At 50.6% G+C, this 26002-nt stretch overlaps 1 protein-coding gene across 1 annotated transcript; it reads right to left on the minus strand.

The window, feature by feature from the left end:
* Nucleotides 1-1274: 1274 nt before the first annotated feature.
* PYROXD2 (pyridine nucleotide-disulphide oxidoreductase domain 2) lies at nucleotides 1275-25757 on the minus strand. Its single transcript, XM_065923056.1, has 16 exons — nucleotides 25563-25757; nucleotides 21624-21643; nucleotides 18894-18987; nucleotides 18740-18813; nucleotides 13927-14082; nucleotides 11640-11793; nucleotides 9341-9402; nucleotides 9151-9248; nucleotides 7542-7683; nucleotides 7044-7178; nucleotides 5710-5782; nucleotides 5300-5456; nucleotides 4776-4930; nucleotides 3953-4059; nucleotides 2314-2434; nucleotides 1275-1543 (listed from the first exon to the last, which is right to left on the minus strand). Exons 1-16 carry the CDS (start codon nucleotides 25687-25689, stop codon nucleotides 1473-1475), a joined length of 1746 nt encoding a protein of 581 aa, XP_065779128.1. The 5' UTR covers nucleotides 25690-25757; the 3' UTR covers nucleotides 1275-1472.
* Nucleotides 25758-26002: the final 245 nt, after the last annotated feature.

Below are 26002 nucleotides of genomic sequence, written 5' to 3' on the forward strand. Positions count from 1 at the left end.
CATAATGGTCTTTTCCAATGAGTTGACTCTTCACATCACATGGCCAAAATACTGAAGCTTCAGCTTCAGGATCAGTCCTTTCAATGAATATTCAGGGTTGATTTCCTTTAGGATTGACTGGTTTGATCTCCTTGCAGTCCAGGGGACTCTCAAGAGTCTTCTCCAGCATCATGATTCAAAAGCATAAATTCTTCGGTGTTCCGCCTTCTTTATGGTCCAACTCTCATGTACGTACACGGCTACTGGAAAAATCATAGCTTTGATTATATGAACTTTTGCCAGCAAAGTGATATCTCTGTTTTTTAATACACTATCTAGGTTTGTCATGGCTTTCCTTCAAATTATCAGACATTTTTAAATTTCATGGCTGCAGTCACCATCTGCAGTGATTTTGGAGCCCAAGAAAATAAAGTCTGTCCCTGCTTCCACTTTTTCCCCTTGTATTTGCCATGAAGTGATGGGACCAGATACCATGATCTTAATTTTTTTGAATGCTGAGTTTCAAGTCAGCTTTTTCACACTCTTCTTTCATTCTCATCAAGAGGCTCTTTAGTTCCTCTTCCCTTTCTGCCATTTGAGTGGTATCATCTGCATATCTGAGGTTGTTGATATTTCTCATGGTAATAAGGCAGATCTATGTTACTCTGTATAAATTTCATGGTGGGAGGAGAGGCCCCGGGGAAACTTCCACCTGCTCTGCTCTGGGGCCTCTGCACCATGGCCTTGGTTGTTAGGATGGAAGGGGCTGGCTGGGAGAGGTGTGTTACAATGGGGACATCTGTGGGACTCTTTCAGACCAAGAGTGACAACCCAACACACTTTAGAATAACGCAAGTTCGTAAGGAAAGATTTCAGTAATGTGACAGGCATGGCAAGTGAGAAGCTGAGTCTCTAGACTGGGAGTGTGGGCCCCCAGATGACCCTCAGTTGCACCCACTTTGCACTCACCCCACCTGCTCTTTGCCCAATTCTGGAGGTTTTGATGGCTGGAGAGGCCACACATTGCTCCAGGCAGTGGCCCCGTGGGTAACTGTGGGGCAGTGGGGAATTGGGTCCCTTCTTACACAGTTTGCCAGAAGTGTGACGGCAGTAGACTGGGCCTCCCCAGGGCAGTCCTCTGATCAGCTGGCAGTGGGGGCCTGGCAGTGAGAAGAGGGTGCTTGTTGGTCACATGGATTGTTTGGAGCTGATGCTGTGAGATTACTGAGTATCCCAGACAAGTCTACCCCATGTGGTTATTACACATTACCTATTCCACTAATACACAGAAAAAAATGCAAACTATCTATATAAAGCAAAACCAGTTTATTCATGAAGCCTTGGATGAGAGGTTAACCAGGACCCCGTGTGACTTGTATGTTTCTTCAAGAACAGTGGCTTGGGCCTTGAGGACTTGCTTGCCTCAGGCCATATCCTGGGAAACTGACATCTCAAGGGTGAATTCATCTTCCTGGGTCAGAGTTAGTTCGAGGTCACATGCTCCTGAGGTCCCTGAAGACCACGTGGGCTGCATTGCGTCCAGCGGCTCCCATGACACCTCCTCCTGGAAGGGAGCCTCCCATGAGCCAAAGCTGTGCTCACCCCCTCCCACCCTTCTATCCCCCCATGGGATTGCCAAGGCACCAGCCACAAAGCAGAACAGGGAAGACTAAAGGGTGGTGCTGGGCATGGGTAACAGAACCACCTGGGACGATTATCAGGACAGATCCTGGACACCCCTCCAGGCTTCCTGAACCCATGCAGGAAGGGCCAGTGCCTGGTCCAAGCAAGTGTCCCCCTTTGCCCTTCCCAGCCTGAGAGCTGATGGGCCAGATGGCAAGACTCCCAGCGCACAAAACTAGAACGTGGGACCAGGGGTTGAGGGGAAGACCTGGCAGTACAGGCCTGTCTGGGAGACCGAGGCCCACGTAGCTCAGAGGAAGCACCCATATGAGATGAGCCTCCATGGGGTCAGTTAGGCCTGGGATGGGAGCAGGGAAGAATTTTAAAATTGAGAAACTGGACTGTGCTGATCCTTACTGGTCTCAAATATGGACGCAGAATTTAGACACATGGGTCCCTCACAACCCCCAGTGGGAACTGGAGAGATGCCTCCACTAGGACGTGTCCCCAGGCCTCACAAAGAAGAGGTGAGCAAACCTGAGAATTCTGGCTGGAGAATTCTCAATGCAGGGGAGGGCTTGTTCTCCTGGGAGTTCCCTGCTCCCCTCCCTCTCATCTCCTGCCTTGTTCACCTTTCCCTCGTCTGCAAGCTTCTGATGTCTGACCAGCCCTCGCCACCCACCCAGGGTAGTGGGACCGAGACTCACTCACCAGGATGGGCCCCGCTGCCACAGAGATACAGGCCGCGGAGGGGGCTGCGGTAGCCGGAGTGCAGGGGCACAGGACGTGCAAAGTACAGCTGGTCCAGGCTCATGGCGCAGTGGAAAATGTTCTGCAGAGGCAGGCCATAGTCGTTAACATAGGAGTGTTACAGTCTCCACCGCCTTCCCCTCCCCTGTTCTCCAAGGAAGGTTCTTCTCCTTCCAGGATGTTTTTGGGCTCTCGTGATGCAGAATGAGAAGAGGAAGAGAGGGAACAGGCACATGTCCCAGGGCTGGGGGTGAATTTTTCTAGAGGTATTTTTCAAGAAGGAAGAAGGGCTGGGTGCATTCAGAGGGTGAGGAAACTGAATGGGAGAGAAAAGGGAGATTTTAAAGATTGTGTTGTGGACTATAAATCCCCCTCACTCTGTTTGAAAAGTAGAGGAATTTGATTTATTTTGACTGCTAATGTGTTTTTCTTTGGCCAAGACACTCATCTGAGCCCGGGCCCCAGGGTCCAAGGTCACAGTGAGTGGCAGACAAGGGTGCTGGGACCCGAGTGTGGTTCTACTCCAGTGGCCTGGGTCAGACCAGCCGAGGAGGGAGGGGTGTGGGGGAAGGGGAAGATCACACCCGAGGGGTAGGTCTGACAAGAAGACCAACATCTGCTGGAAATCATGGTGGAGGTCACCATCGCCTGCCCCTTCAGTGTGTCCCCAGCTGAGCTTTTTCTCTTCCTTGGAGTTTCCTCCTCAACAGATGGATGGCATCACCTCCCCCCCTCGGCCTCCAGGTGGACCCTTTACCTTCCCTCCACCCCTGTCTCTACACATGCATTTATCAAGATATCTCAATCCACCTGCCCCAAGCCTTCCACCTCAACCCTTTCCCTTCCGTCTCCACTGCCTGGCCTCCCTCACTCTCTATCCAGCCTATGCTGTCCAGTGAAAATATAATTGGAGCTACACATATAGTTTTAGATTTTCCATTAGCCACATGAACATTTAAAAAGAAACTGGTGAAATTAATGTTAATAATATATTTAATTTAACCCAATTAAATAATATGTTTAATTTAACCAAAATATCATTTCAACATGTGGTCGATATTAAAATTATTGATGAGCCTTACTGCATTTTTTTGGTCTTTGCCATCTGGGGTGCATTTTATATTGAAACACATCTCACGTTGGCCTGGCCACGTCTAAGTACTCAATAGCCAATCGCAGCTAGTCACTGTTGTTCTGGCCCTGGTGTCCTACCCACTCCCTGCCTCCAGGCTCAGTGAGTGAGTCGTTGATAAATTGAAGAGAAGTGTGAGATCAAGCTGCCTGGGGGAGGGGAGGTCCCTCTGGAGAAAGGCAGATGGGGGATGCTGACATGGACGTCCGGGCAGAAATCCCACAGTTCTGGTGACTTGCCCAGTGGGCGCTGCCTCTCCCGTCTATGTCTCCTCTCTCCTCCCCCACTGCCTACAACTGACCGTGTCTCTGTTCTCTGTCCGCTGTGGTTTCTGCCCCTGTCCTCCCTTCCTGCCTAAGGCTGGGTGTGGAGGGCCAAGATAAAACCAAGTGGGCATGTCAGGGAGTGGAGGTGCAAAGAGAATGAAGGGAGAGTGTGATGAAAACCTCCCATCCTATATGAACTCACCCCCCCAGGAAGCCCAAAGACTCTCTCCAAGTCAGGGGGTGTGAGGATGTCTCTGCCCACCACGGAGCCCTTGAAGCCAGGTGCGTAGGCCTCGATACAATCAAACACTGGGTGCCAAACACAGGGAAATGAGACAGCGTTATGAAAAAGAAGAGGCTTATGATTACACAATTTTGCAAGTTTACTAAATTCGTTAAACTCTACATTTAAAATGAATATTTTTATATGCAAATTATACCTCAATAAGCAAAACAACAGCAACAAAACAAACAACATAGTCCACCAGCAAATAAACAATTCTTTATGAAGGCCTGTGGGTCTCAGATTTTTCCAGCCTCCCACTCTTTCCCACCTTTATACTCCAACTCTAAACTCTGTCTCTCCTTGAATATGCAAAAATTTCTTCACCTCATTGATTCACTGAAGTTATTTCTTTTGCTTGGAATGCCCTTTGCTGCCTGGTGAACTCCTATTCACCCTTTAAAACCCAGCTCAAATGTCCCTTTCTCTGGAAAGCTTTCCTGTCACTCTGCTTGTGGCTCCTCCTTTGGTTCACAGTCTGTTGATTGTAAGATTGGTTTATTATTCTCCCCCATTGGGCCGTGAGCAACCTGAGGGCAAGAACTATGTCTTTCTGGCTTTCCTGGCCCACAGCCTGGCCCCAGCAGGGCTGTGTTGATTTTGGTTTCCTTGGGTATTCCTCTCTCCTTGGCACAGGCCATGCAGGTGTTAATCCGGAGTGGGGCCATCAGGGGGAGAGGGGTCCATTCAGACCACTCAGCCAGCTGTCACTATGGAGACCTGAAGGTCTAGCTCTCCTTACCTCTGTCTGCATAAGCATTTCTCTGCTGCTCATCCCAGGCCTTGCCTCCAGCCAGCGTGTAGGGTGTGTACTGAGTGAAGAGGGAGATGACGTGGCAGCCAGGGGGGGCCAGGGTGGGGTCCAGTGAGGAAGGGATGCAGAGCTCAATCAAAGGTCTGTGTACGACAGGGGAGGAGAGAGGGCAGGGCCTGAAGAGCAACGCCTGCCTGAGGGAAGGGCCATGGAGCCATCTTGAGATGATGCGACAAAATGAAGACCTGAGTTGGGGATGCTGGGGCCGGATGGATCATCTCCGTAAGGCTATGGTGGTGTTTGCCTGCACGGGCTTCGTGACCAGCAGGACAGTCCAGACCACCCATGGGGAGCTCTCTCATCCCCAGGTCCCTGACTCAGCCAGACCTCCAGGCTCCAGGCTCTCGGATCCCAGCCGGCCCAGGGAGGTGAATGTGCAGTGGGCCCTGCTCCCCACCCACACACACACCCTGCGCTCTAACCAGGGGCTCAAGCGTCTCCAGGTCCCCCACCTCTCGGAAGGCAGGCCATCCAGGGCGTCTTCAAAGGCCCGGTGGACAAGGAGGGTGTCCTCACAGTTCAGGTGGATGGAGCACTGGTGATGGGGCAATGGCTGGCCCCTGGGAGTGTTAGGGGCTGCCAGGAAGTCAGGCAGCCTGTTCACAGCCACTGAGAGACCAAAAGGGAGGGTCAGGGCCCAGCGGCCTGGGTCCTCAGCCCCTCCAGGGCCCTCCTTCTCTGCCCAGCACCTGCTCCCCGACCTGGTGGGCTGGAAACAAGAAGCATGAAAAAGTGTTTCACCTTCAAACAGGGGGCAGGCTGGGGGGCAGGAATAGAGACAGGTCAGTCTTTCCCAGACACGGAAATTTCTCACTCAGAAAATCTCAGAAAAGACAGTTCTGCAGTCCGCTGTGCCTCTTACCATTGATCTTGGTAACAGGCGACTGGGTGTCCAGTTGGGCGATTCTAGCCACAAACTCCTCAGGAAGCCACTCCTGATAAGAGAAGGTTCCACCCTAGGGGTTGCTGAAGCCCCAAGGGGGCTGCCTTCCTACTTTACTCAGACTGGTCCCTCAACCTCTGCTGCAGGAGATCCTCCCCCTCCCTCAGAGTTAGCCAAAACACCTCCTCTGTGAGGCCCTCCTGGACTCCTCCCACTCAGTATTAACCACTTCTGCCTGTGTACTTTGCCAGCGTGCTGGCGGTAAGCGGCCCAGACCAGCTCCTGCTATGGATGTGGCCCAAGAGTTGCAGCCTCTTTCTCGTCTGGCCTCTAAGCTCTTGGAAGTCTTGATGATCTCAAAATTGTCTTAAGATGCTTTTAAAACTGGTGCTTGCTGAATTTTATTAGTGGAATCACTCAGAAAAATGATGCCTTGTCCCCAAGAATAAACTCCGCATCATTGGGAGCTCCATGCTCATACACATATTAGCACATCTTTGGGGGACAGGGCACATGTGGTCAATTGCAAAAGCTATTCCAAGTCCCCACCCCTTCCTATACGGACACCCCTTTCTATTGCCCTCTCACTGTGACTCTTGAGCTTGGGCATGAGACAAGGCTAATGTTAGCAAATAGGAAGCAAAGAGAAGCACTTGCGTGATTGAGTTTGCTCCATTTTGCTGTGCTCCAGACCCTGAGGACATGTCTGGACTATTGCGCTGGGGGATAAGAAACACATGGAGCAGAGCTGAGTCATCCCAGACACTCTGACTGAGACCCCTGGACTAGCCACAGCCGTCAGCAGGGCCCTCGAGTGCCCCTCAGCTGCTGGAAGATGTGTGGATGAGCCCAGATCAGCTGAACTCAGTCAATATCAACTGATTCCTCCTGCTCCATGTACTAATCCATAACTCTTGTGATATGCCCAGCAGTTGTGTGGTTGTTATGCAACATTCATGTGATGATGGGTTATTGACATAAACAGTGGAATCAGAGCTGGTTAGAGGGGAAAAATCAGAACAGCAGGAAAGCTGTAGAAACAATTCTGGGTTGAAAATCAGACGGGTTCTAGCTGTGGCTCTGCCAATTGCCAACTGCCTGGGCTTGGTCACCTCGCCTCCCTGGACCTTTCCCTCACCTGTGAGGCTTGTTGCTACCTGCCTATTAAGTAGGTGGAGAAGGACAGGCTTCCCCAAGTGTGGGGAGACTTGGCATTCACATCTCCCACCCTGATGCAGCCCCCTGAAGCCCCCAGGTTCCAACCCCCAGCCCTGCCTGTGCTGGGAGACGCCTCACCTCCTCCCCAGCCTCACCTGTGGTGTCAACTTCAGGAAGGTGATCTGCGGCGACGCGTTGGACAGCACCACTTTGCTTCTCACCTCCGAGCCGTCTTGCAGCACGACTCCTTGAACGCGCCCGCCACTGCTCACCTGCACCTTAGCCACCGTCTAGGGCCACCGGCAGGAGCCCCCAGGGCCCCCGGGGAGGGAAACAAGGGTTGGCTCTTGGGGGATTTCCACTGTTTGTGCTGCTCCTAGGCACTCACAGCCTTCTCATTCCCTGCCGATTTCCTGCAGATCCTGGTGAGGCGTCAGCCCACTCCCCAATGCAAAGGCTCACCCCAAATGTGCGATAGTAGTGCAAATTCAAAAGGGGACAGGCCTGGGTCATAGCTGCTCAGCCAGTGACAGAGTGCAGAGCCCAAACCCAGCCTTGTCCATCAGTAAACTAAGGACCCTCTGAATCTGAGACTGTGTTCTATTCTAAGATCCTTGCCAAAAAATCGGGGTGGGTGTCAAGAGGCTGTTCACCTTTTCGGTGAAGATGCTGACTCCGTGAGCGGTGGCTGAGCTTGCGATGGCATCAGAGAGGGCACCCATGCCACCCTGGACGTAGCCCCAGGCCCCTCGAATCCCCTCCAGATTTCCCATTACATGATGGAGTAGCACATACCTGAAGACAGATAATCAGAATCAGTGGCTGGAGATGGGGTTTAATCTCCACAGAATTCTAGGTGCAAATATTCTTTCTCTCTCAGTGCCTTGAATGGACCACATAATTCACTTGCAGTTCTACATCTGCACATGCTGTTCTGGAATCTAGAACCCCCTTCCTCCCTCTTCTTTTGTTTGGCTAATTCCTCCTGTCCCTAGAGTTTCAGATGAATTATCTCTTCCTCATGGGGGCTTCTCTGAGCCTGGACCACATTGCCTCCCTGCCTCATTTTCCCATCACAATGCCCACAGTAAATAATTCTTCACTCCACATTCTATATCTGCCTCTCCCATGGGGATTTCAGCTCCATTCACTATGGTGTCTTCAGCACCTAGTACAGGCAACTGCTCCATCCATATTTACTGAAAGAATTAACAGGAAAAAAAAATGTCTTAAAGGCCCATTTCACAAACTGGGCAGTGGCAAAGCCTCCTGGACACCCACAGAGAAAAGGACCCGGAGGCCCCAGCTAGAAAATCCTAATTGGCTGGTTGATCTTGGTCAAGGTGTTGCAAGCACTTGCCAACGCACCCCCGCCTTTTTCATGGCCCTGGGAAATTTGGGGCTGTCTTAGTGTGTGTTGAAAAACGACTTCCGAGGGATACTCTTATCCCTGGAGAGATAAGCCACATTGACAGTTTCTAGCTGCATCTTCTGGTGCCCTGGAAATGGCCCAAGACTTGGCAGCATCCTCTATCCCTACACACACACACACACACACACACACACACACACACACACACACACACACACACACACACACACCCTCCATTCCTGCTCCTACAGGGCTCATTCAGTCATACCACAACTGCACACTTCACTGTGTCTGACTGCCCCCTCTCGGATGAGGCTGTCAGCACACCTCCCACTCACAAAGGGAAAGGCAGCGTCCCATCCATGTGAAGGTGTGTTTGTGTGTGTGCACGCATCCTGGAACCCAGGGAAAGGGCCTGCGGGAGAGGGGCAGGCAACGGGGCTTCGTGGGAAGGGGAGAGAGGATAGATAGATAGGTAGATGGATAGATGATGCATAGATAGATAGAGAAGATACTCATGTTGAGACATCACAGCAGGAGACAGGACAGAGAAGATACTCATGTTGAGACATCACAGCAGGAGACAGGACTGAGGCTCCTCTACTGCAGCAGTGGGGAGCAGTGGCTAAGAAGGAAGACTTGGCGGCGGTGCGGGAGTCAGACAAGTCGGGCTGGAAATCAGCTCTGCCCTTACTAGCTGGGTGACTTTGGGAAGGATACATCCCTTCTCTGAACCACAGCTCTCCAGTGTTGCCTTGAGGGTTAAATGAATCCTGTGTGAAGCAGTTGGCGCCTGCCTGGTTCATCGGGTGAGTTCAATGAGTGATAGTTTTCGCTCTTGCGGGGTATCTGCGCCCCTCCCACTGCCCCACCTCACCTTCCACACTCACCCACTTCCTGGAATGTAGGGATTTGTCATGGCTCCAATCACTGCATCCGTTGCTAGAGTGGCTTTTAGAGGCTCAGACTCAAACCACTGATCCAGCACCTGGGAAAGCAGAGTGGCAGGGAGAAGGGCTTACCTGGGGAGCAGAGGCCCCATCATGGTGAGGTCCAGCCTGAGGCTGGGGCACCACTCACCTTGGCGGCTGGAGCTGTGAGGACCTGGTAATACTGGGGCAGCTGGGTTCCCAGGATGCAACCTGAAAGAAGAGATTCATAAAATGTAAACCGAGACAGGCAAGAAGGGAGCACTTTGATCCTAATGGCTCTGCACCTGTTTCTTTATCTATAAAATGGGAGTCATATTTTCTACCCTTAAAAGCTATTGTGAGGATTAAATGAGGTAGGTAAAGCATTTCTAAATCTATAGGCACTTAATACATTTTAACTGTTAGAATTATTTTGGGGCCATTTTAAATTTGTATCTTACTCTCTTTGAATTCTCTAAGGCTGTACCCTGGGAGGCAGTGGTTTGGCTAACCCATTTCTCTGACACTGATTTAAACTAGTGCAGAGAGTAACTGGGCACTAGAACCTTGAAGGTAGAGGTCATGAACTCTAGGTATTTTGCCCCAGTGCCGAGCTTGCTGTCTGGCACATAGCGGTTGCTCAATAAATGTTTACTATGCGAATGCTTGATGCATGTTTATTGCATGAGGTTCCTTGGACTGGTGATGTGGGAGGCAATGTCTGCTCTTGACATTTGTGATAGATTCTACTAGCTTGGCTCCTTCACCCTCCCCGTGTCCACACACTTTGCCCTGTGACTGCACTGCCTCCCACCCTAGCTGAGTGGACCTGCCTTACTTCCTGATTCTGGGCTCACATGATTTGCTTGGCCATTGGAGTGTTTGCCAAATTGATGCAATCAGGGGCTTGAAACTGGCCTGCATCTCGGGGTTTGCCGTCTGCACTTTTGTCATTGATATAAGAAGGTCATGCCTGGACGAGCCTGCATTTTCCAAGAAGAGGATGAGAGGCACCTGGAGCAGGGCTGCCCCAGCCACAGATGCATGCATGAGACCAGATCAGACCAGCTCAGCCCAGTTGGGACCAGCTAAACCATGCAGACACACGAGAAATAAGGGTTTATTTTTACATGCCACTGGAATGTTGTAGTTTGTTATGTGGCAACTTTGTGACCACAGCTAACTGGCTCAGTATTTTTGTAAAATATAGACAGTCTGGTCTTTGTATCCTTGTTGTTTGTTGTTCAATTGATCAGTCATATCCAACCCTTTGTGACCCCATGAACTGCAGCACACCAGGCTTCCCTGTCCTTCACTATCTCCCAGAGTCTGCTCAAACTCATGTCCGTTGAGTCAGTTATCCAACTGTCATGTTATCCAAAAGTCATGTTATCCAACCATCTCATCCTCTGTCATTCCCTTCTCCTCCTGCCTTCAATCTTTCTCAGCATCAGGGTCTTTTCCAGTGAGTTGGCTCTTCACATCAGGTGGCCAAAGTACTGGAGCTTTAGCTTCAGCATCAGTCCTTCTAATGAATATTCAGGGTTGATTTCCTTTAGGATTGACTGCTTTGATCTCCTTGCTGTTCAAGGGACTCTCAAGAGTCTTCTCCAGCACCACAGTTTGGGTACACTTTGTACCCTAGAGGAGTGGTAGAAAATAACAGCAGGCTTGGTGAAACTTCCCTTCTCATACTCACGGCAGACATCACTAATTCACTACAGATATTTTCCTGCTGAGTCCAATCATCTAGCATCCTTCTTGTATGGGGGCATCTCTTCAAACTCTCTTGGCCCCATCTCTCTCAGCCTACCCTAGCGATGGCTATGGTGATGAGTTATATGCAGGCTCCGGCCAGCTGCACGCAGTGCAACCTGACCGCATCTCACCTCAGGCCTGTAAGATAGATGCGCTTCTTCTTCATTTCTTCCCTGGGGCCTCTCTGACACCATGACAGAATACCCATGGGACTCGCTTGGCACCCATGGATGCACAACCCAGAAGTTAGTGCCTCATGTGGGAGTTAATACCCATGGGGGCAACCTCTGAATGCTGGGGAACAGAACCCAGTGGGTAAATGTTTCCCCTTTCTTCTCCTGGGCACGTTGTCACATGCATTCCCTAAGATTCCTCAGAAGGTCCAGGCAGGACGTTATCACTCACAGTGGTGGCCAGTTCAGTAACGCACCCTGGTACTGACTCTCCCTCTTTCCCATTCCTCCTCCTTTCCCTAGGATCCCCCTTCAAAATGAACTACTTGAACGTAAGCCTTTGGTTCAGGCTCCCTTTTTAGAGCATGCCAGCCTAAGATAAGACTGTCTCACTTACAGCGCTCTAGGCAGCCCCTGTTAATTGACAGCAGTTGGCAGGCTGCCTCAGAGGTTCAGGCTTATGTCCAATCATGGATAAATTTGGGCTCAGCCACATGAAGGCATTCATCATGCGCTGATACCCGCCCTTGGACTTACCTGCCTGCCACAGGGGCTTGAGGGTAGACAGCGACTTGAGCCTTTGTAGCAGGGAACCCCGCTGGAAGGCCTCCAGGTCCACCGGGGCTGAGTCCAGCAGAGGGTCAATGGCCAATGCCAAGCGATCCATGAATGCCTCATATTTGGGAAAGGCCTGGAACAGGGCTCTGAGTCAAGGTCCCACTGCCTAGAATTCTACAGAACCCTGTCCCCATGATCTGCCCTCCAGGCCACCTGGCCTGCTGCCCCCCAGCCAAGCCTTGATGATTCCTCAGGCCCCATGCTCTGCCAAGCATGACTCCTCTTGGCTGTGCAGAGTTACTCCCAGTTCTAGGTCTGTGCACTGCTGTCAGCACTAGGGGAGGTGAGAGAGAGCCTGCATAGTAATAGGAGGAGGTCACCAGGGGGTGGCAGGAACAAGGTCTAAGGCTGGCCAGTTGTCAGCCATGGAAAACTCAAATACCCTAGGACATGGTCTCTGTGATAAACCAAAGACCACTTAAAAGTTTCTTCTCTCTGTTCTGTCTTTCTATACCTTACTGGTAGAAGTAAGATCTCATGCTCTGTACCCCAGCATGTTGACTGTTCCTTCCTGGTCTGCAAACCCCACCCCCCACATCCTTTCATCATCAGCAGGAACAGAACCCTGCCTCCCTTCGCCCCACAATCTCCTACAACAGAATGCATATGACAGCCTGGTTATGACCCCTCTTCCCTGGATGGGTGACAGGAGCAGGGATGGACATCTATGCCACCTGAGGCCCTATCTTACTTCTTAGCCCAGAGCTTTTAATTTTTGGTTCTAGAACTCTTGGATATACTCATGGAATTCTAAAACCTGTTACATTAAGAAAAGCTCTGTGTTGAATTGCACTGGAGACTCTTGATTAAAATGAAGGTAAAACAGCTTTCTCTGCAACAGGTCTTCAATGTGACAACGTGCAAAGACAAAACCAGAATTCTGCTCCTGACTTTCCACACTGAGATGTGGCCTCTGCCTCCTATTCCTGTGGTCACCAGCCATGGCTATGGCCACTGTCCTGTAGCCCAGGGACCCAGTCTTGTCCTGAATCCTCTCCAGTGCATCTGAGATGGGTAGGACTTGGAGGAGAGAGTGTAGGGAGTGCAATCTACAGAGTGCAACTGTACAAAAGGATCATGTGAAAAGCACTTAAAAAGAAAAAAAAAAGCAAAGCTCCCCAAGTGACCTGATTGTCCACCAGGTTAGGAAACCACTGGTTAAAGAGAGAGGCTGGATCCGTGGTTTTCTTGGTTTTACCCGATAGTAGATTAAAACAACAAAAGTCATCCCGCATGGATTGTTTAACTCAGGTTCTTCTTAGAAAAATGTCTCCACCAAGATATGAGTTAATGCTATGCCGTCAACTTGTATCTAGGCTTGGTACAATAAATGGCCACTCAGAGAATCTTTTTCTGTCTGTAAAACCAATCACACCAGACCCATTACATTTAATGACTCATCTAGACAAAGCTACCCAACAAACTCCTCGCAGTGCAGTCCCAAGGGAAAAACTGTGCCTTCTGCATCAGACCTGCTCGTCATCACGGATACATTCTTGCCTTGGGCTGCCAGGGAATGATGCCAAAATAGATGAATATTTATTGTAACTCTCTTATCCTAAATTCCTGATCCAGTTTGTTCTATCCTTAACTGTCTCTGATTCGCCCTTTTTTCTTTTTGACCTTCACGTGCTTTAATATGGATAACCACTTGGAATTCTGTCTGAAAGAAGGAGAGGTATAAGGACATATCAGTGGATCCCCTTTGGAAACTTGAACAGTGGCTTCATGCTGAACACAAACGGGTTTGAGGGTCTCCCGTGTCCACTGGTCTTAGCCACTGTTCTCCACCCCTTCTCTTTGCAGTGCCCAAGATCAAAGGCTGGCACAGACTGGAGCCCTCGTAGGGCAGATGGGGTGGCCTGTCCACACCCCTGTGGCCTTGGACAACCTGCCCTAGGAGAATTCCAACCAGGCCCATTTCCTTTCAACAGTGGCCTCCAAAGGACTTCGCTGGGGGTCCAGTGGCTAAGATTCTGCACTTCCAATGCAGGGGGCCCAGGTTCAATCCCTGGTCAGGGATCTAGTTTTCACATGCTGCAACTAAATATCCTACATACTGCAACCATAAGACCTGGGGCAGTCAAATAAAAAAAAAAAAAATTAAAAAAGAGCCCATCTCTCAGGAAATAATGTTTAAAAAGAAAAAAGAGCAGCCTCCAGGCTGAGATGGAGGAGAATATCTATCAGTGGTAACTTTCCCTACCTGGGCATCCTTCCTTGAGAACTGGGCGATCTGCTTCTGATTTTCCGCCATGTCTGTGCCCAGCAGAAGAGACCGGGGCACCTTGCCCCCTGCGCCCTCTTCCAGCATGGGGGTGAAGGAGTAGGGGTTTCGAAGATGAAGCCTCAGCCCATGTTTCTGCAGAATACAGACAGTACAGGTAAGCATTTGAAGGGATCTGCCCATGACCCTTCTCTAATTGTGCTTGGGTGACCTGTATTTTTTTGGGCTCCAAAATCACTGCAGATGGTGATTGCAACCATGAAATTAAAAGACACTTACTCCTTGGAAGGAAAGTTATGACGAACCTAGACAGCATATTAAAAAGTAGAGATATTACCTTGCCCACAAAATTCTGTCTCGTCAAGGCTATGGTTTTTCCAGTAGTCATGTATGGATGTGAGAGTTGGACTATAAAGAAAGCTGAGTGCTGAAGAATTGATGCTTTTGAACTGTGGTGTTGGAGAAGACTCTTGAGAGGCCCTTGGACTGCAAGGAGATCCAACCAGTCCATCCTAAAGGAGATCAGTCCTGAGTGTTCATTGGAAGGACTGATGTTGAAGCTGAAGCTCCAGTACTTTGGCCACCTGATGCGAACAGCTGACTCATTTGAAAAGACCCTGATGCTGGGAAGATTGACGGCAGGAGGAGAAGGGGATGGCAGAGGATGAGATGGTTGGATGGTATCACCAACTCGATGGAGATGAGTTTGAGTAGACTCTGGGAGTTGGTGATGGACAGGGAGGCCTGGCATGCTGTGGTCCATGGGTTCACAAAGAGTCCGACTCGACTGAGCGACTGAACTGAACTGAACTGACCTGTGTATATTTAGGTACCTGTATGCAGGTACCCAGGGCATTCCCAGGTGGCGCCAGTGGTAAAGAACCCACCTGCCAATGCAGGAGACATAAGAGACGTGGGTTCAATCCCTGGGTCAGGAAGATCCCCTGGAGAAGGGAATGGCAATATATTCCAGTATTCTTGCCTGGAGGATCCCATGTACCAAGGAGCCTGGAGGGCTACAGTCCATGGGGTAACAGAGAGGTGGACTTGACTGAAGTGACTTAGCACGAACATATATATGTAGTTTCCCAAGGGATGTGGTCCTGGTTCCTATCTTTGATATAAGCATATAAAAAGCTCTCTTGCCCAGGCACACTCTGGCAGACCATACCACACCATGCAACACCACACATACCTACCCCGCCATGCTATGCCACATTACCCAGTGCCAGGGACTGTACTAGGGCTTACAATGGTTACATCACAATGGCTCTGTTAGTATATCATCTTCACTGTACAAATGCAATAGCAGAGGCTCAGAGAAGTGAAATTATGTGTTCAAGGTCACACAGGGAGGCAAATCCAGGTTTCAAACCACATCCCTGTGACTCCAAAGTCCTGGCTCTCAGCAGTAGTCTTTAAATGCTCCCATTTCAGAAATAATTAAAACTGAGAAAGACACAATAAAGCCACAGTTATGTGAAAATCCATACTTACAAGGTAGATAAATTATTCACATTAAAAAAACCCTTTTATTTACTTTGCAGACTCATTTACTCCATGGTCACTTTAAATGGAAGTTCCCTTGATGCATTTAAAATATTTGATTTACAAATATTTGATTAGCACACAGAACTTTCCAAGAGCACATTTACTTCTTCAAAGAAGGTGGAGATTAAAGGGGCCTGTGCTACCACTACAAATAAAACTTCCTGTTCCCTCTAGAGACTTTTTTCCTAAACCACTTTTTTGACACGTGATTGACATACAAGGAGCTGTATGTATTTAAGGTATGCAACTTGACAGATTTGGCCTCTAGAGACTTCTTCCCCCAGATACACTTTGGTCTGCTCCCACCTCTTTGAGGTCTTTGCTCAGATGTTACCTGAGTAGTATGCTCAGTTCCCCCCAACTCTTTGGCTCTGCTTTATTTTTCTCCAAAGCACTTATCACCACCTGGTCAATGACATACTTAGTTTTCCTCTGTCTAGCCAGGTAGAATGTGAGCTCTCTGAACTCAGGGGCTAGTCTCTTTTGCTCAGCGCTGTATCTGCAGCATCTAGACACCATGTGATCAATACATAGTCTATTGACTAAATGCACTGCTGCAGACAGGGCACCAGCCCAGAGGACAGAAATGAGATCTGTGAGCAGGAGTGCTAGGAAAACACACAGAAACCCAAAGAGACCTTTCCAATATTACAGCAGAAGTCTCCTCCAACCACGGGCGTTCCAGACTGCAGGATCTCCATGACTGAGCATTGTGGGGGTGAGTCTGAGTGTTGGAAGGGGTGGGGCTGGGAGAGCCACAGGATCCTTCCTAATGCTGAGATGGGGAATTTCTTTGATTACGAACTGGAGGAATTTCCAGCTTGAGTCCTTTTGATACAGTGAACTCTCTACCATGCAGGAGGCACCCCCAGTTCCTCTGAGTCTCTCACCCTTGGCCTCCCATCCATCACTAAGTCTCAGAGCTCAGCCTCCAGACCTTGTCTACATCTCCCCATCCCCCTGCCCTGCCTCAGGTCAGCTGGCACCTTCTGAGCCGCCCTGCAACAACTTCCACCACAATCCATGCCATCCAGCAGGAGGACTGATCTTTCATAAAGTCATGAACCCTATCACCTCACTTCCCAATTCAGCACATCCTCTGTCTCCCTGCTGTGCTCAGATAAAACGCAGGCCCTTTCTCGCAGCCCACAGGCCCAGGCTCCTCTGGCCCTGCCCCTCTCCCATACTGTCTGCTGCCCCTCTGCCTGGTGCTTCTGCTCCAGCCACTTGACCTTCCTTTCCCTTAGGCCTGTCCACTCCCACTTCCTTCGGACTGGAATACTCTCCCCTCAGATGTCCACAGTGCTGGTGACTTCTTGGCATTTGAATGTCAGCTCCAATGTCCACCCCCCACCTCTAAGGGAGGTTTTCCTGGTCACCGGTCCAGGCTGGGCCTCCAGGCCCTCACTGTCGTGTTGCCTTATTTTCCTTTCTACAAGTGTGCTTACCTCCACCTGAAGTTCTGTCACTAAGAGCTCAGCCTCGCCACCCTCCCTCACCACCTTCAGTCCACATGTCTCTCCCAGGGCCTGGCACAGGGCAGATGCTCAAAAACATTTGCTGAATGAATGAATCAATAAACCCCCCAAAAGGGATCCAAGAAGAACCCAGAGTTTGCTTTAGGTCTAAGTAGTTGAACATGATTCATTTATTTCTCTGATTCCAGGACTTTCTCCCATAAAGAGAGTGACTGTCATGTCTGACTCCTTGGGACCCCATGGACTTCAGCACGCCAGGCTTCCCTGTCCTTCACTATCTCCTGGAGTTTGCTCAAACTCATGTCCATTGAGTCGATGGTACCATCCAACCATCTCATCCTGTCGCCCCCTTCTCCTCCTGCCCTCACTCTTTCCCAGCATTAGGGTCTTTTCCAGTGAGTCGAGTTTTCACATCAGGTGGCCAAAGCATTGGAGCCCCAGCTGGCTGTCCCGGGCACTGTGCTAATGATGAGCGAACACCTACTACAATAGCCTTCTGAGGATGGTAAGATTACACCCCCATCTTACCGATACGGAAGACAAGGCACCTCAAGGCTAAGTCACACAGCTGCTAATGGCAGAGCAGGGATTCAAAACTGAACAGTTAGGTTCTAGAGGCTGAATTGGCAGCCCTATGCTCTCCCCAGGACAGAGGTCGGTCCTGAGAGCTCACATCTGAGACCTGACCCACGGCCACCAGCAAAGTGCACGAGGCTGAGCAGGGTGGCTACCAAGACGCCCTTGGCGGCGGCACATCAGAGCTCAGAACAAGGGGGAGGAGTCGGCTAGATTTGGCTCCTTGGTCGTTTCCTTGTGTGTGAGCTTAACCCCCTGAGTTCCCCCATAAAATGGGGGCTCCTACCAATGCACTTGCCACTGTGCATATCTAGCATGTCTGAAAATTGCCTTCAGTGGTAGGCTGGTTTGTTTGGGAACAGAGACCCCTCCCCAGGCCTTGGCAGGATTTCACCTGATCCTGGCTGGTGACAGGTATGCTCGCTGTCTCAGGGACTCAAAGAATCATTTCTTTCATGGGTGACCATGGCTGAATGTCTTATTAATCTCAAACTCAGCGCAGAGTTGGTGCTGGAGTGCTGTCAGCATCATATACAGATGGCACCCAGGACCCTCTCTGGGTGGTGGGTGACAGAGGCACCCAGCAGCTAAGTGGCTCCGGGAACGCATGACCGTGTTTGTCAAAAAGGCAGCTGGGGTAAAAGGAAACTGAAAGGGCGGGGGCAAGACTGCGGACTAAGGTAAGGCTAAGAGGAGTCAACAGGGGCAAACTGGGAGTTCCCAGGATGCCCTACAATGGCTCAGGAGCCCGAAGAGCCGAAAGTCTGACTTCCTGCTCAAGCTTCGGGGATGGTGACTGGCTCTCAAGTCTAAGGAGGGCAAGAGGTGGGCCTAGGACCTAAGGCAGCTTTGCAAACAGGTGCCCGGGGGCCCAAGGGCTCCTATGGGGGCTGGACAGGGCCCCGGGGAGTGATGGACAAAGCACAGCCAGGATGGCATTCGTGTAAGGCGTCAGCTGCTGCGGCATCTAGGAACATGGGCTTTGAGACGCTTGATTTGTGTGTGAAATTTCTCGATCTTTAAGACAGCAGGTGGGCCAGACGAAGCCCATCTGTGGGCAGGCATCAAGGAGAGCATGGGAGAAGACACACCCTCGGAGGGAAGAGCAGCAGCTGCCCACTTTCCCAGCCCCCAGACCACGGAGCAGGTGGATGGACACACACATGTATACACACACATACTCTTACCTTCAGCTCCAATTCGGAGTAAATCTGCGGTCGTAGCAGGCTGAGGAGGTAGGACGCTCGGGAGAACTTAAACCCTGAAGATGAATTAGATGAAGACAGTCACAGTGATCACCAGTGGTCACCCCCACGTCCCTCACCCACCTCTTCGGCTCACCTGGGATTATCTCCTCTGTAACAGCTGCACCCCCGATCACGTGGCGTCTCTCGAAGACTGCCGTGTTCACCCCAAATCTCTGCAGGTATGCCGCCTGGGACGAGGCACACAGGCCTTCCCTTTATTCCTGGGGTCGACCTGCAGTCTCAGGGACCTCACCACAGGGCTGACTCAAGCTGTCCCTTCTTCTGAGACACCCTTCCCCCACCCTTCCTTAAACGCCCATCTCCTCAGATGTCCTCTGAGACCTGACATGACTGCTCGCGCCCCTCCACTTCCCAGCACCAGGTGACCTTCCCTCCTGCAAGGCCTGGAGCCTCTGTGAGCTCGTGCCCATCTCCTGGGCGGGGTGGCGGCAAGCAGCCCGGGGGGCGTGTCGTGTGAGCACTGAGGACACCATTCCACTCCCCTCTTTTCCTGCTGCGGCGACCTCAGTACCTGATCCAACTGGCCTCAATCTCCTCCTGTGCAAAAATGGGGCCGATGATAGCAGCAGCCACTTTTCCTGCTTCACAGGGCTGCTGTGAGAATTCTCTGAGCTGGTTTCTAGAAGGAACTTAAACAGGGGTCCCCCTGGCACACGGGGATGTGTTCAGTCAAGGAAGCTATGATTATAATAGGGCGTCATTTGGGGGAACAAATGTTTCAAGGGAGAGTATTAATTTTTCTCTAGCACTTGGTGGAAAATCAATAAATATTTGTTGAACCAAACTAGTCCTGCATCTACTGACCTTAAATGCTGGCCCTCCCACCATCACCACAACCAAGGTGATAACACGGATGGTGTAGCTCAGAAGGTAGACTTTGGTGACTACTATGCCAGATGCTGTGCAAGCATCGTCTCATACGATCCACCTTAGAGGTAGGCACCGTGATTCTCCCATTTCACAGAGGAGGAAAGTGAGGCTCAGTGAGGCTAACAGCTCCAGTTCACAGAACTGATGAGGAGAGGTATGGAAACTGAACCTGGTCTGTACAGAGAATCTATGCTCCCGACACACCCTCACGAGAAAGGAGGAAGAGGAGCCTCCGTGTCACATTCGGAAACTGGCCCGGCCTCAGAGGTGAGCCATGTTTCTCCCATTAGACGTCAACAGTCCCACAGTAATGACCGCAGACAGAGGTGGTCTGAGACCACGATACATGTGACAGAGCAGGGCCACTTCACAGTTGTGTCTTAGCAAAGACGAGACAAGGTCTGTGGGTCACCTCAAGATCCCAAACACTGGCTCTCTTGTCCAAGATGCACGGTGTTATGTGTGCGTGGTGACTGCTCTCTGCACGCCAATCTCCCCTCCCTGCAGACACGGTTTAGAGATGCCCCCCCTCACCGACAGTAACCGATCTAGGGCCAACTCCCTACTTTCTCAGGCTGTCCCCAAATCATCCAGCGAAGTGCACGACCTAGAGTAAGTTCTTCCTATATTCTCTCATCCTGGGATGCCCCAAGGTCACCTTTTGTGCAAGGCTTCTTGAGCCGGGCCCTCAGGGCACATCATCTATTTCCCTTCCCCTCAATTCAGTGAGGGTGGGCATTTTAATTCTCATTTTATCATGGGTCAGAGAGATAAGCTGACTGGCCTTAACCATCACAGGTGGAAAGTAGCTGAGCTGGGAGACAAACCCATGTTCATATTAATATAAAAATCAGTGTTTTAAATCACTATCAGTTGAGTTAAATAGGGGGCTTCTCTGATAGCTCAGTTGGTAAAGAATCTGCCTGCAATCCAGGACACCCTGGTTTGATTCCTGGGTCGGGAATATAAGCTGGTGAAGGGATAGTCTACCCACTCCAGTATTCTTAGGCTTCCCTTGTGGCTCAGCTGGTAAAGAATCCACCTACAATGTGGGAGGCCTGGGTTTGATCCCAGGGTTGGGACAATCCCCTGGAGAAGGGAAAGGCTACGCACTCCAGTATTCTGGCCTGGAGAATTCCATGGAGTGTATAGTCCATGGGGTTGCAAAGAGTCGGACACGAATGGGTGACTTTCACTTTCACTTGAGTTAAATAATGTCCCCTGTAACATGTTCGAATAAAACTGCTATACTGGGGAAAGTATTAAGACGTAACACAGGTCTCCTGGCTCTCCACACTGCTGAATCCCCTGCACTCATATTCTAGAGCAGATGCTGCTCCATCACACACTATGGCCTCTGAGGGGTACATGGACTCTGGTTTAAGTACAGCCTCAGGGTCACCCTGGCCTGCGGTCAGCCTGGGACCCAGACGCCAACTGTGCCGGGGCAGGGCCCTGCCTCCTCTGCTGGATTGGCTCCCTCACTGTCTCCAGGGTGCACCTTGGACCATGTGCAGCTGCATGTTCCCCAAGGCGGTGCCTGGCCTAGACCCAGCTGGGGAACACTGTCTCTGTATACAAGGACAGCCCACCATCTGGGGTCACAGGGCCCCCAGCCCCAGTTACCTGCTCCCTAAGGTTACAACCTGCCTCCCATGTTATGTCCGTGACACACTTTCCCAGCCGTTTATCACCTTGGTTTTGAAAGGTCAAGGGGGAAACCTATGAGCATTAAGGAGAGGCGAGCAATCCTATATGGTCTTTAAGGACTGTGGCTGTCCACTTGAGCCAGTCACTGGTCAGCACCAGGGTGAGGGGACCGGCCGGCCTTTGCTTCTCCCCAGCGACCCTCATCCTGCCAGCTTCCTCACACTCCTGCTGGGAGCCACACACCCAGGGGCCAGTGAAGTGGGGCGGAGGGGGAGGGACTCACAGCCACCAGCCCGTTGTGTCCTGCAACGAGACAGAGGAGAGGGGAGGAAAGTGACAGTGGTCAGTGGGCAGATACATTCCTTGAGGAGTGTGGCCACCCACCCCTGTCCCCATGCCCATGATGATCCTGGTGAGATAGCAGAACTTGGGGGACCCCCTCACCTGTACCTGGATGTTGGAACAGCATCTAGCTTGATACTGTAAGACACCTGGTCTTCGGGGAGTCAAAAAACCCTGGTTCTTGCCCTGAATTGAAAAAAGTCCTGTCACCTTGGCTTGGCCGATGGCTCATGCTGGAGTGGGGACAAGGGGAATCCACAGGCATCAGATGAAAGCGACCCCACAAAGCCTTGCTGGGCTTCCAGCAAGGAAGGATGAGAAGATGACTGTCGGAGGGAGTGTCAGAGTTGACCTAGGGGAAGAGAGGGAGGCATGCTCTGATGCCGTTGTCCCTGGTCATCCAGGTGAGTGCTGCTCATGTGGACAGCTGCTGCCAAGCAGGGCTTGCTTTGCCCAAGCAGGTCGCACAACTGCTCCAGAAGGGGAATCTTGGTCAGTTTCCAGTGTTCCCGAGACAGAAGAGCTCAAAATGAACTCAACATATACAACCTCAACGTTTGCTATAATTGCTGAGTGTGCTTCAGGGTGCTAGATGATTGGGCAGATTTGTCTGGTATAAAGTTTCTTTCCAAAAATTTTAGGCAGGCAGCCCCTGGGGTGCAAGCCTTGAACTTGGTTTGGGGTCCCATGTCCCACAGCAAGTCCATGGCTAGCAAGTGCCTCTCCAGCTCTGAGAAGCTTCAGGATCACTTGAAAACGTGTCATCACCGATTCCTGGAGCCCTCCCCGGAATCTACTGGGCGGGTTGGGGGCAGGGACTAGGATGGACTTCACAGAAGCTCCCTGGTCATTCAGATGCAGGTGGTCTCAGACCCACAGGCCTAGCACGTGTTTTATGAACTAATATTGAATCATCATGTGATAAGCATGTCATGATCTATTTGATTATATTTCATTTAAAAATGCTGGTTGATATAGTACTGTTTTTACCTGCTTTTGATAATTTTCTTAAGAAAGTTAAAAAAGCATGATGGATGGGAATTATGAATGAATTGCAATATGAAGTCTGAAAAGTCATGCTCTCAAACACATACAGCAGATTAAAGGCAGACTGTCCTGGGCTCACCCTGGTGTCTGCCGTCTTTTTCATGTGTAAACAGAGGGCCTGCTGGGCTTGCAGTGTCGCAGGGAGGATAACCAGTAATATACCTAAAGCACTTGTGCCTTAGCAGACCCATAATCAGTGCTGATCATAAATCCTGGAAAACTAATAAAGGCTTCCAGACAACAGGGTCCAGTTCAGTCATCACATGTAAGCCCGCAAACACACAAACAGACCTCAAATGGCAAAGGGCAGGGATCCAATAGCCCAAGTTCCTCCTCCCTCCACCACTCTCCCACTCTAGCTGTGGCTGAAACTTTGTCCTGCGGCTTCTGGTGACCTCTCTCTTCCCCTGGAAGGAGTCTTAATCTGCGGGCTCAGCTAATCTCCAGGCCTGACTGCAGGGTTCCTTAGGCAGTAGGCACAGAGGGATGCGGGGGAGGGGTGTGCTGAACGTGGGTTCCCGAATGTGTGGGCTGCAGGCGCCACATCAGATTCACTCCAAGAGCTGGTTAGGTGTGATGATCCCCTCAGAACCCTAATCACCAGGTAGGGAGCCCTTGAACTGCATTTTAACAAGCTCCTTGGGTCATCCTTTAGGCAAATTTGGTCAAATAATTGAGTCAGGGTGATGCCCATGTTACTGGTGTTACTTCAGGGAGCAGAGATGATCTGCATCTCAGAAGATGCTGCTGTGCTCCTCACTCAGGTTGGATGAGCCTTCAAACCAGGTTTCCTGCCTTGCTTGGCAATCAGAGAAGCAACATTGAAGAAAAATTCACACCTGGGACTCACACTTGTGAGCCATTCACCTAGGTACTTGGGGACCTAGGATCAACTCTTTCTGCCAAGAGACAGCAGGGGTGGGTTGTCTCCAAGGGCAGAAAAGGGGGAGGAACTTCCATTTACTGAGCCCAGTCAGTGGGCACTGGAGCTGGAGTCCCTCAGCCCTGGAAGTTGGTGAGATATTTGTCAAACACAGCCCTTGATAAAAATTATATAAACTTACAATGAAATAATGATATTAAAAACAAAGGTAATCTCACTCAAAGCTTGTCACTTCCTAATTGTTTTACTATATTTTCCTGTTGTCTATGCCTTCACGGTTATTTACACCCATGGAAACATACAGGGGCCACGCTACCTGATGATGCCTGGCTGCTGCTCTCTCTCAAATTCACATTCAGAGACATCACGTTGGTAACTTAGAAAAAGGCTGCAGTGGAAGTATTCATACCATGGAAATCCACGAACACTACACACCAGGGCCTGGTTTTTTTTTTTTTTTTTTTTTTTTTCGGTTGTTAGACTTAAGAAAGTGATGGAGAAAATGCTAATAATGCAAATTAAACTTAACTGAGAGTTGTGTCCATAGCAGTTACATTGTGAAACAGAGCAAACAATTGAGGAATTGTTCTCCTGCTTGCAAAATATTATCTGACTGAGCAAGATCATTCCAACTGAAGGAGGAGAGAAGTTCTGACATAAATCTTTGTTTCACTTTCTTTCTGCTCTTTAAAGAAAATAAAAATTTCAAACAATGTTTCCTTCAGAACTATTTTCATTTGTCTAACTGCAGCCGTAGGTTGGTTACTGAGTTCCGCAAAAGTCACAAGCACTTGCTAAGAGTGGACTGGCTATTAGAATTTAGAGTATTGTAATTTTATCTGCAAAACTGTGCTACACTTCTTTGACTTCAGTATTTACAATACACTTATGTATGGATATATACGCATACATTCTCCCCTGGAGAGGTTACTGGTAAGCACTTACCAGCATAGGACAGCTCTCCATAGGGATGAAAATGAAGAAAGGCCCAAAAAGGGATGCAGCTTTAAAGCCGTGTGATGAGCAGGTCTTTCCAGGCCTGTCATCCCCTTTCTGTATAAGCCCAGTTGGAAATAATGTCAGAAGTGGAATTTGAGGCTCCCTGTGAGTGGAAGGCCCCGAGAAAAGGAGCCTGGTCCTGGCCTGGTACCTCACAGGCTCAAGGTGGAATCAGTGCCCTGCAGCCTGGGGCTCACTTCTGCAGATAGGCAGGAGGACCTCTGGGACTCGTATCTATTTTTCCCTAACTCCCCTTGATGGAGTAGCGTCCTCAGGATGGCCTCAGTGGTCAGGTGCTGGTGACCAGAACTCAGGTCACTTGTGTTAACTGCTCACACTAGTTAGTTGTGTGACTGTTTGTGACCCCGTGGACTGTAGCCTGCCAGGTTCCTCTATCCATGGGATTCTCCAGGCAAGAACACTGGAGTGGGTTGCCATTTCCTTCTCCAGGGGATCTTCCCAACCCAGGGATTAAATCTAGGTCTGCACTGTAGGCAGATTCTTTACCATCTGAGCCACCAGGGAAGCCCAGAACACTTGGGCTGGCAGGATTTCACAGGCCTGTTGTACCAGGGCTCCTTCCTTGCAAGCCGTATCTACCATTTGCTTTCCAAGAATGTGGCAGCAACTAGCTAATTTCACAGGAGATACATGGAAACTCCTGAGCTCACTTAGCCACCCCTGGTCATTTTAGATGGGAAGACTCAAGCCCACGGAGGGCGAAAATCTGCTCCAGGCCACACAGCACATCGACGGCAGAGCCAGCTCCAGAATCCTGGTACCTGCTCGCAGACGGGTGGAGTTTTCACCCTAGCACTTGCTCTCACCCCAAATCCTGGCCAGCCTGTGCTAAAGCAGTGAGAAGGCAGGGGTGTGGATGCCCCCCACCCCCGACCAGGATTCTGAGCAGGCTGCCCTCTGGCCCCTCAACTCCAGCCCAGCCCACTTTACCTGCGCCTACCACCACTGCATCGTACTCAGGCTTCAGGCGTCCCCTGGTGTCCGAGAGAGCTCGTCTCCATCCGGGGTGGGGAGAGGCACCCATGACCCTGCTGAGTCCTCGACCATATGCAGTCATTTCTGCCTAGGACTAGGCTGGGAATTTGCTTGCAAGCAGCCTTTTGTGCCTCTCCAGGCAGGGGGAGGAGCAGGGAGGAGGAGGAAGAGGAGGAGCTGCAGCCCAGCTGCCGTACTTGGCCCTGGGCCACGACTAAATGGGGACACTGAGTTGCCTGCGGCCTGGCCTGTCCACCCGGGGCAGAGTCATGGGCGGTCACCTGTTGACCTGGCAGAGGTCCTGCGCCTCCAGACCTCCAGAGCAATCACTGTGCTGCTCATTCTCCAGGGCTCTGCCGTGCCAGGCGCTGTGCCAACCAGTCGTGCAACCCCTC

The sequence above is a fragment of the Muntiacus reevesi genome, chromosome 2, assembly GCF_963930625.1.
Source record: "Muntiacus reevesi chromosome 2, mMunRee1.1, whole genome shotgun sequence".
NCBI lineage: Eukaryota > Metazoa > Chordata > Mammalia > Artiodactyla > Cervidae > Muntiacus > Muntiacus reevesi.

Excerpts from the sequence above, each read along its gene's own strand:
- PYROXD2 (XM_065923056.1), bottom strand. The coding sequence starts at position 25,689 with ATGACTGCATATGGTCGAGGACTCAGCAGGGTCATGGGTGCCTCTCCC. Across the intron at positions 18,988-21,623 it reads GACACAACGGGCTGGTGGCT|GCGGCATACCTGCAGAGATT; the intron begins GTGAGTCCCTCC and ends GCCTCGTCCCAG. Across the intron at positions 4,931-5,299 it reads GATGGCCTGCCTTCCGAGAG|ACCTTTGATTGAGCTCTGCA; the intron begins GTGGGGGACCTG and ends TGTCGTACACAG.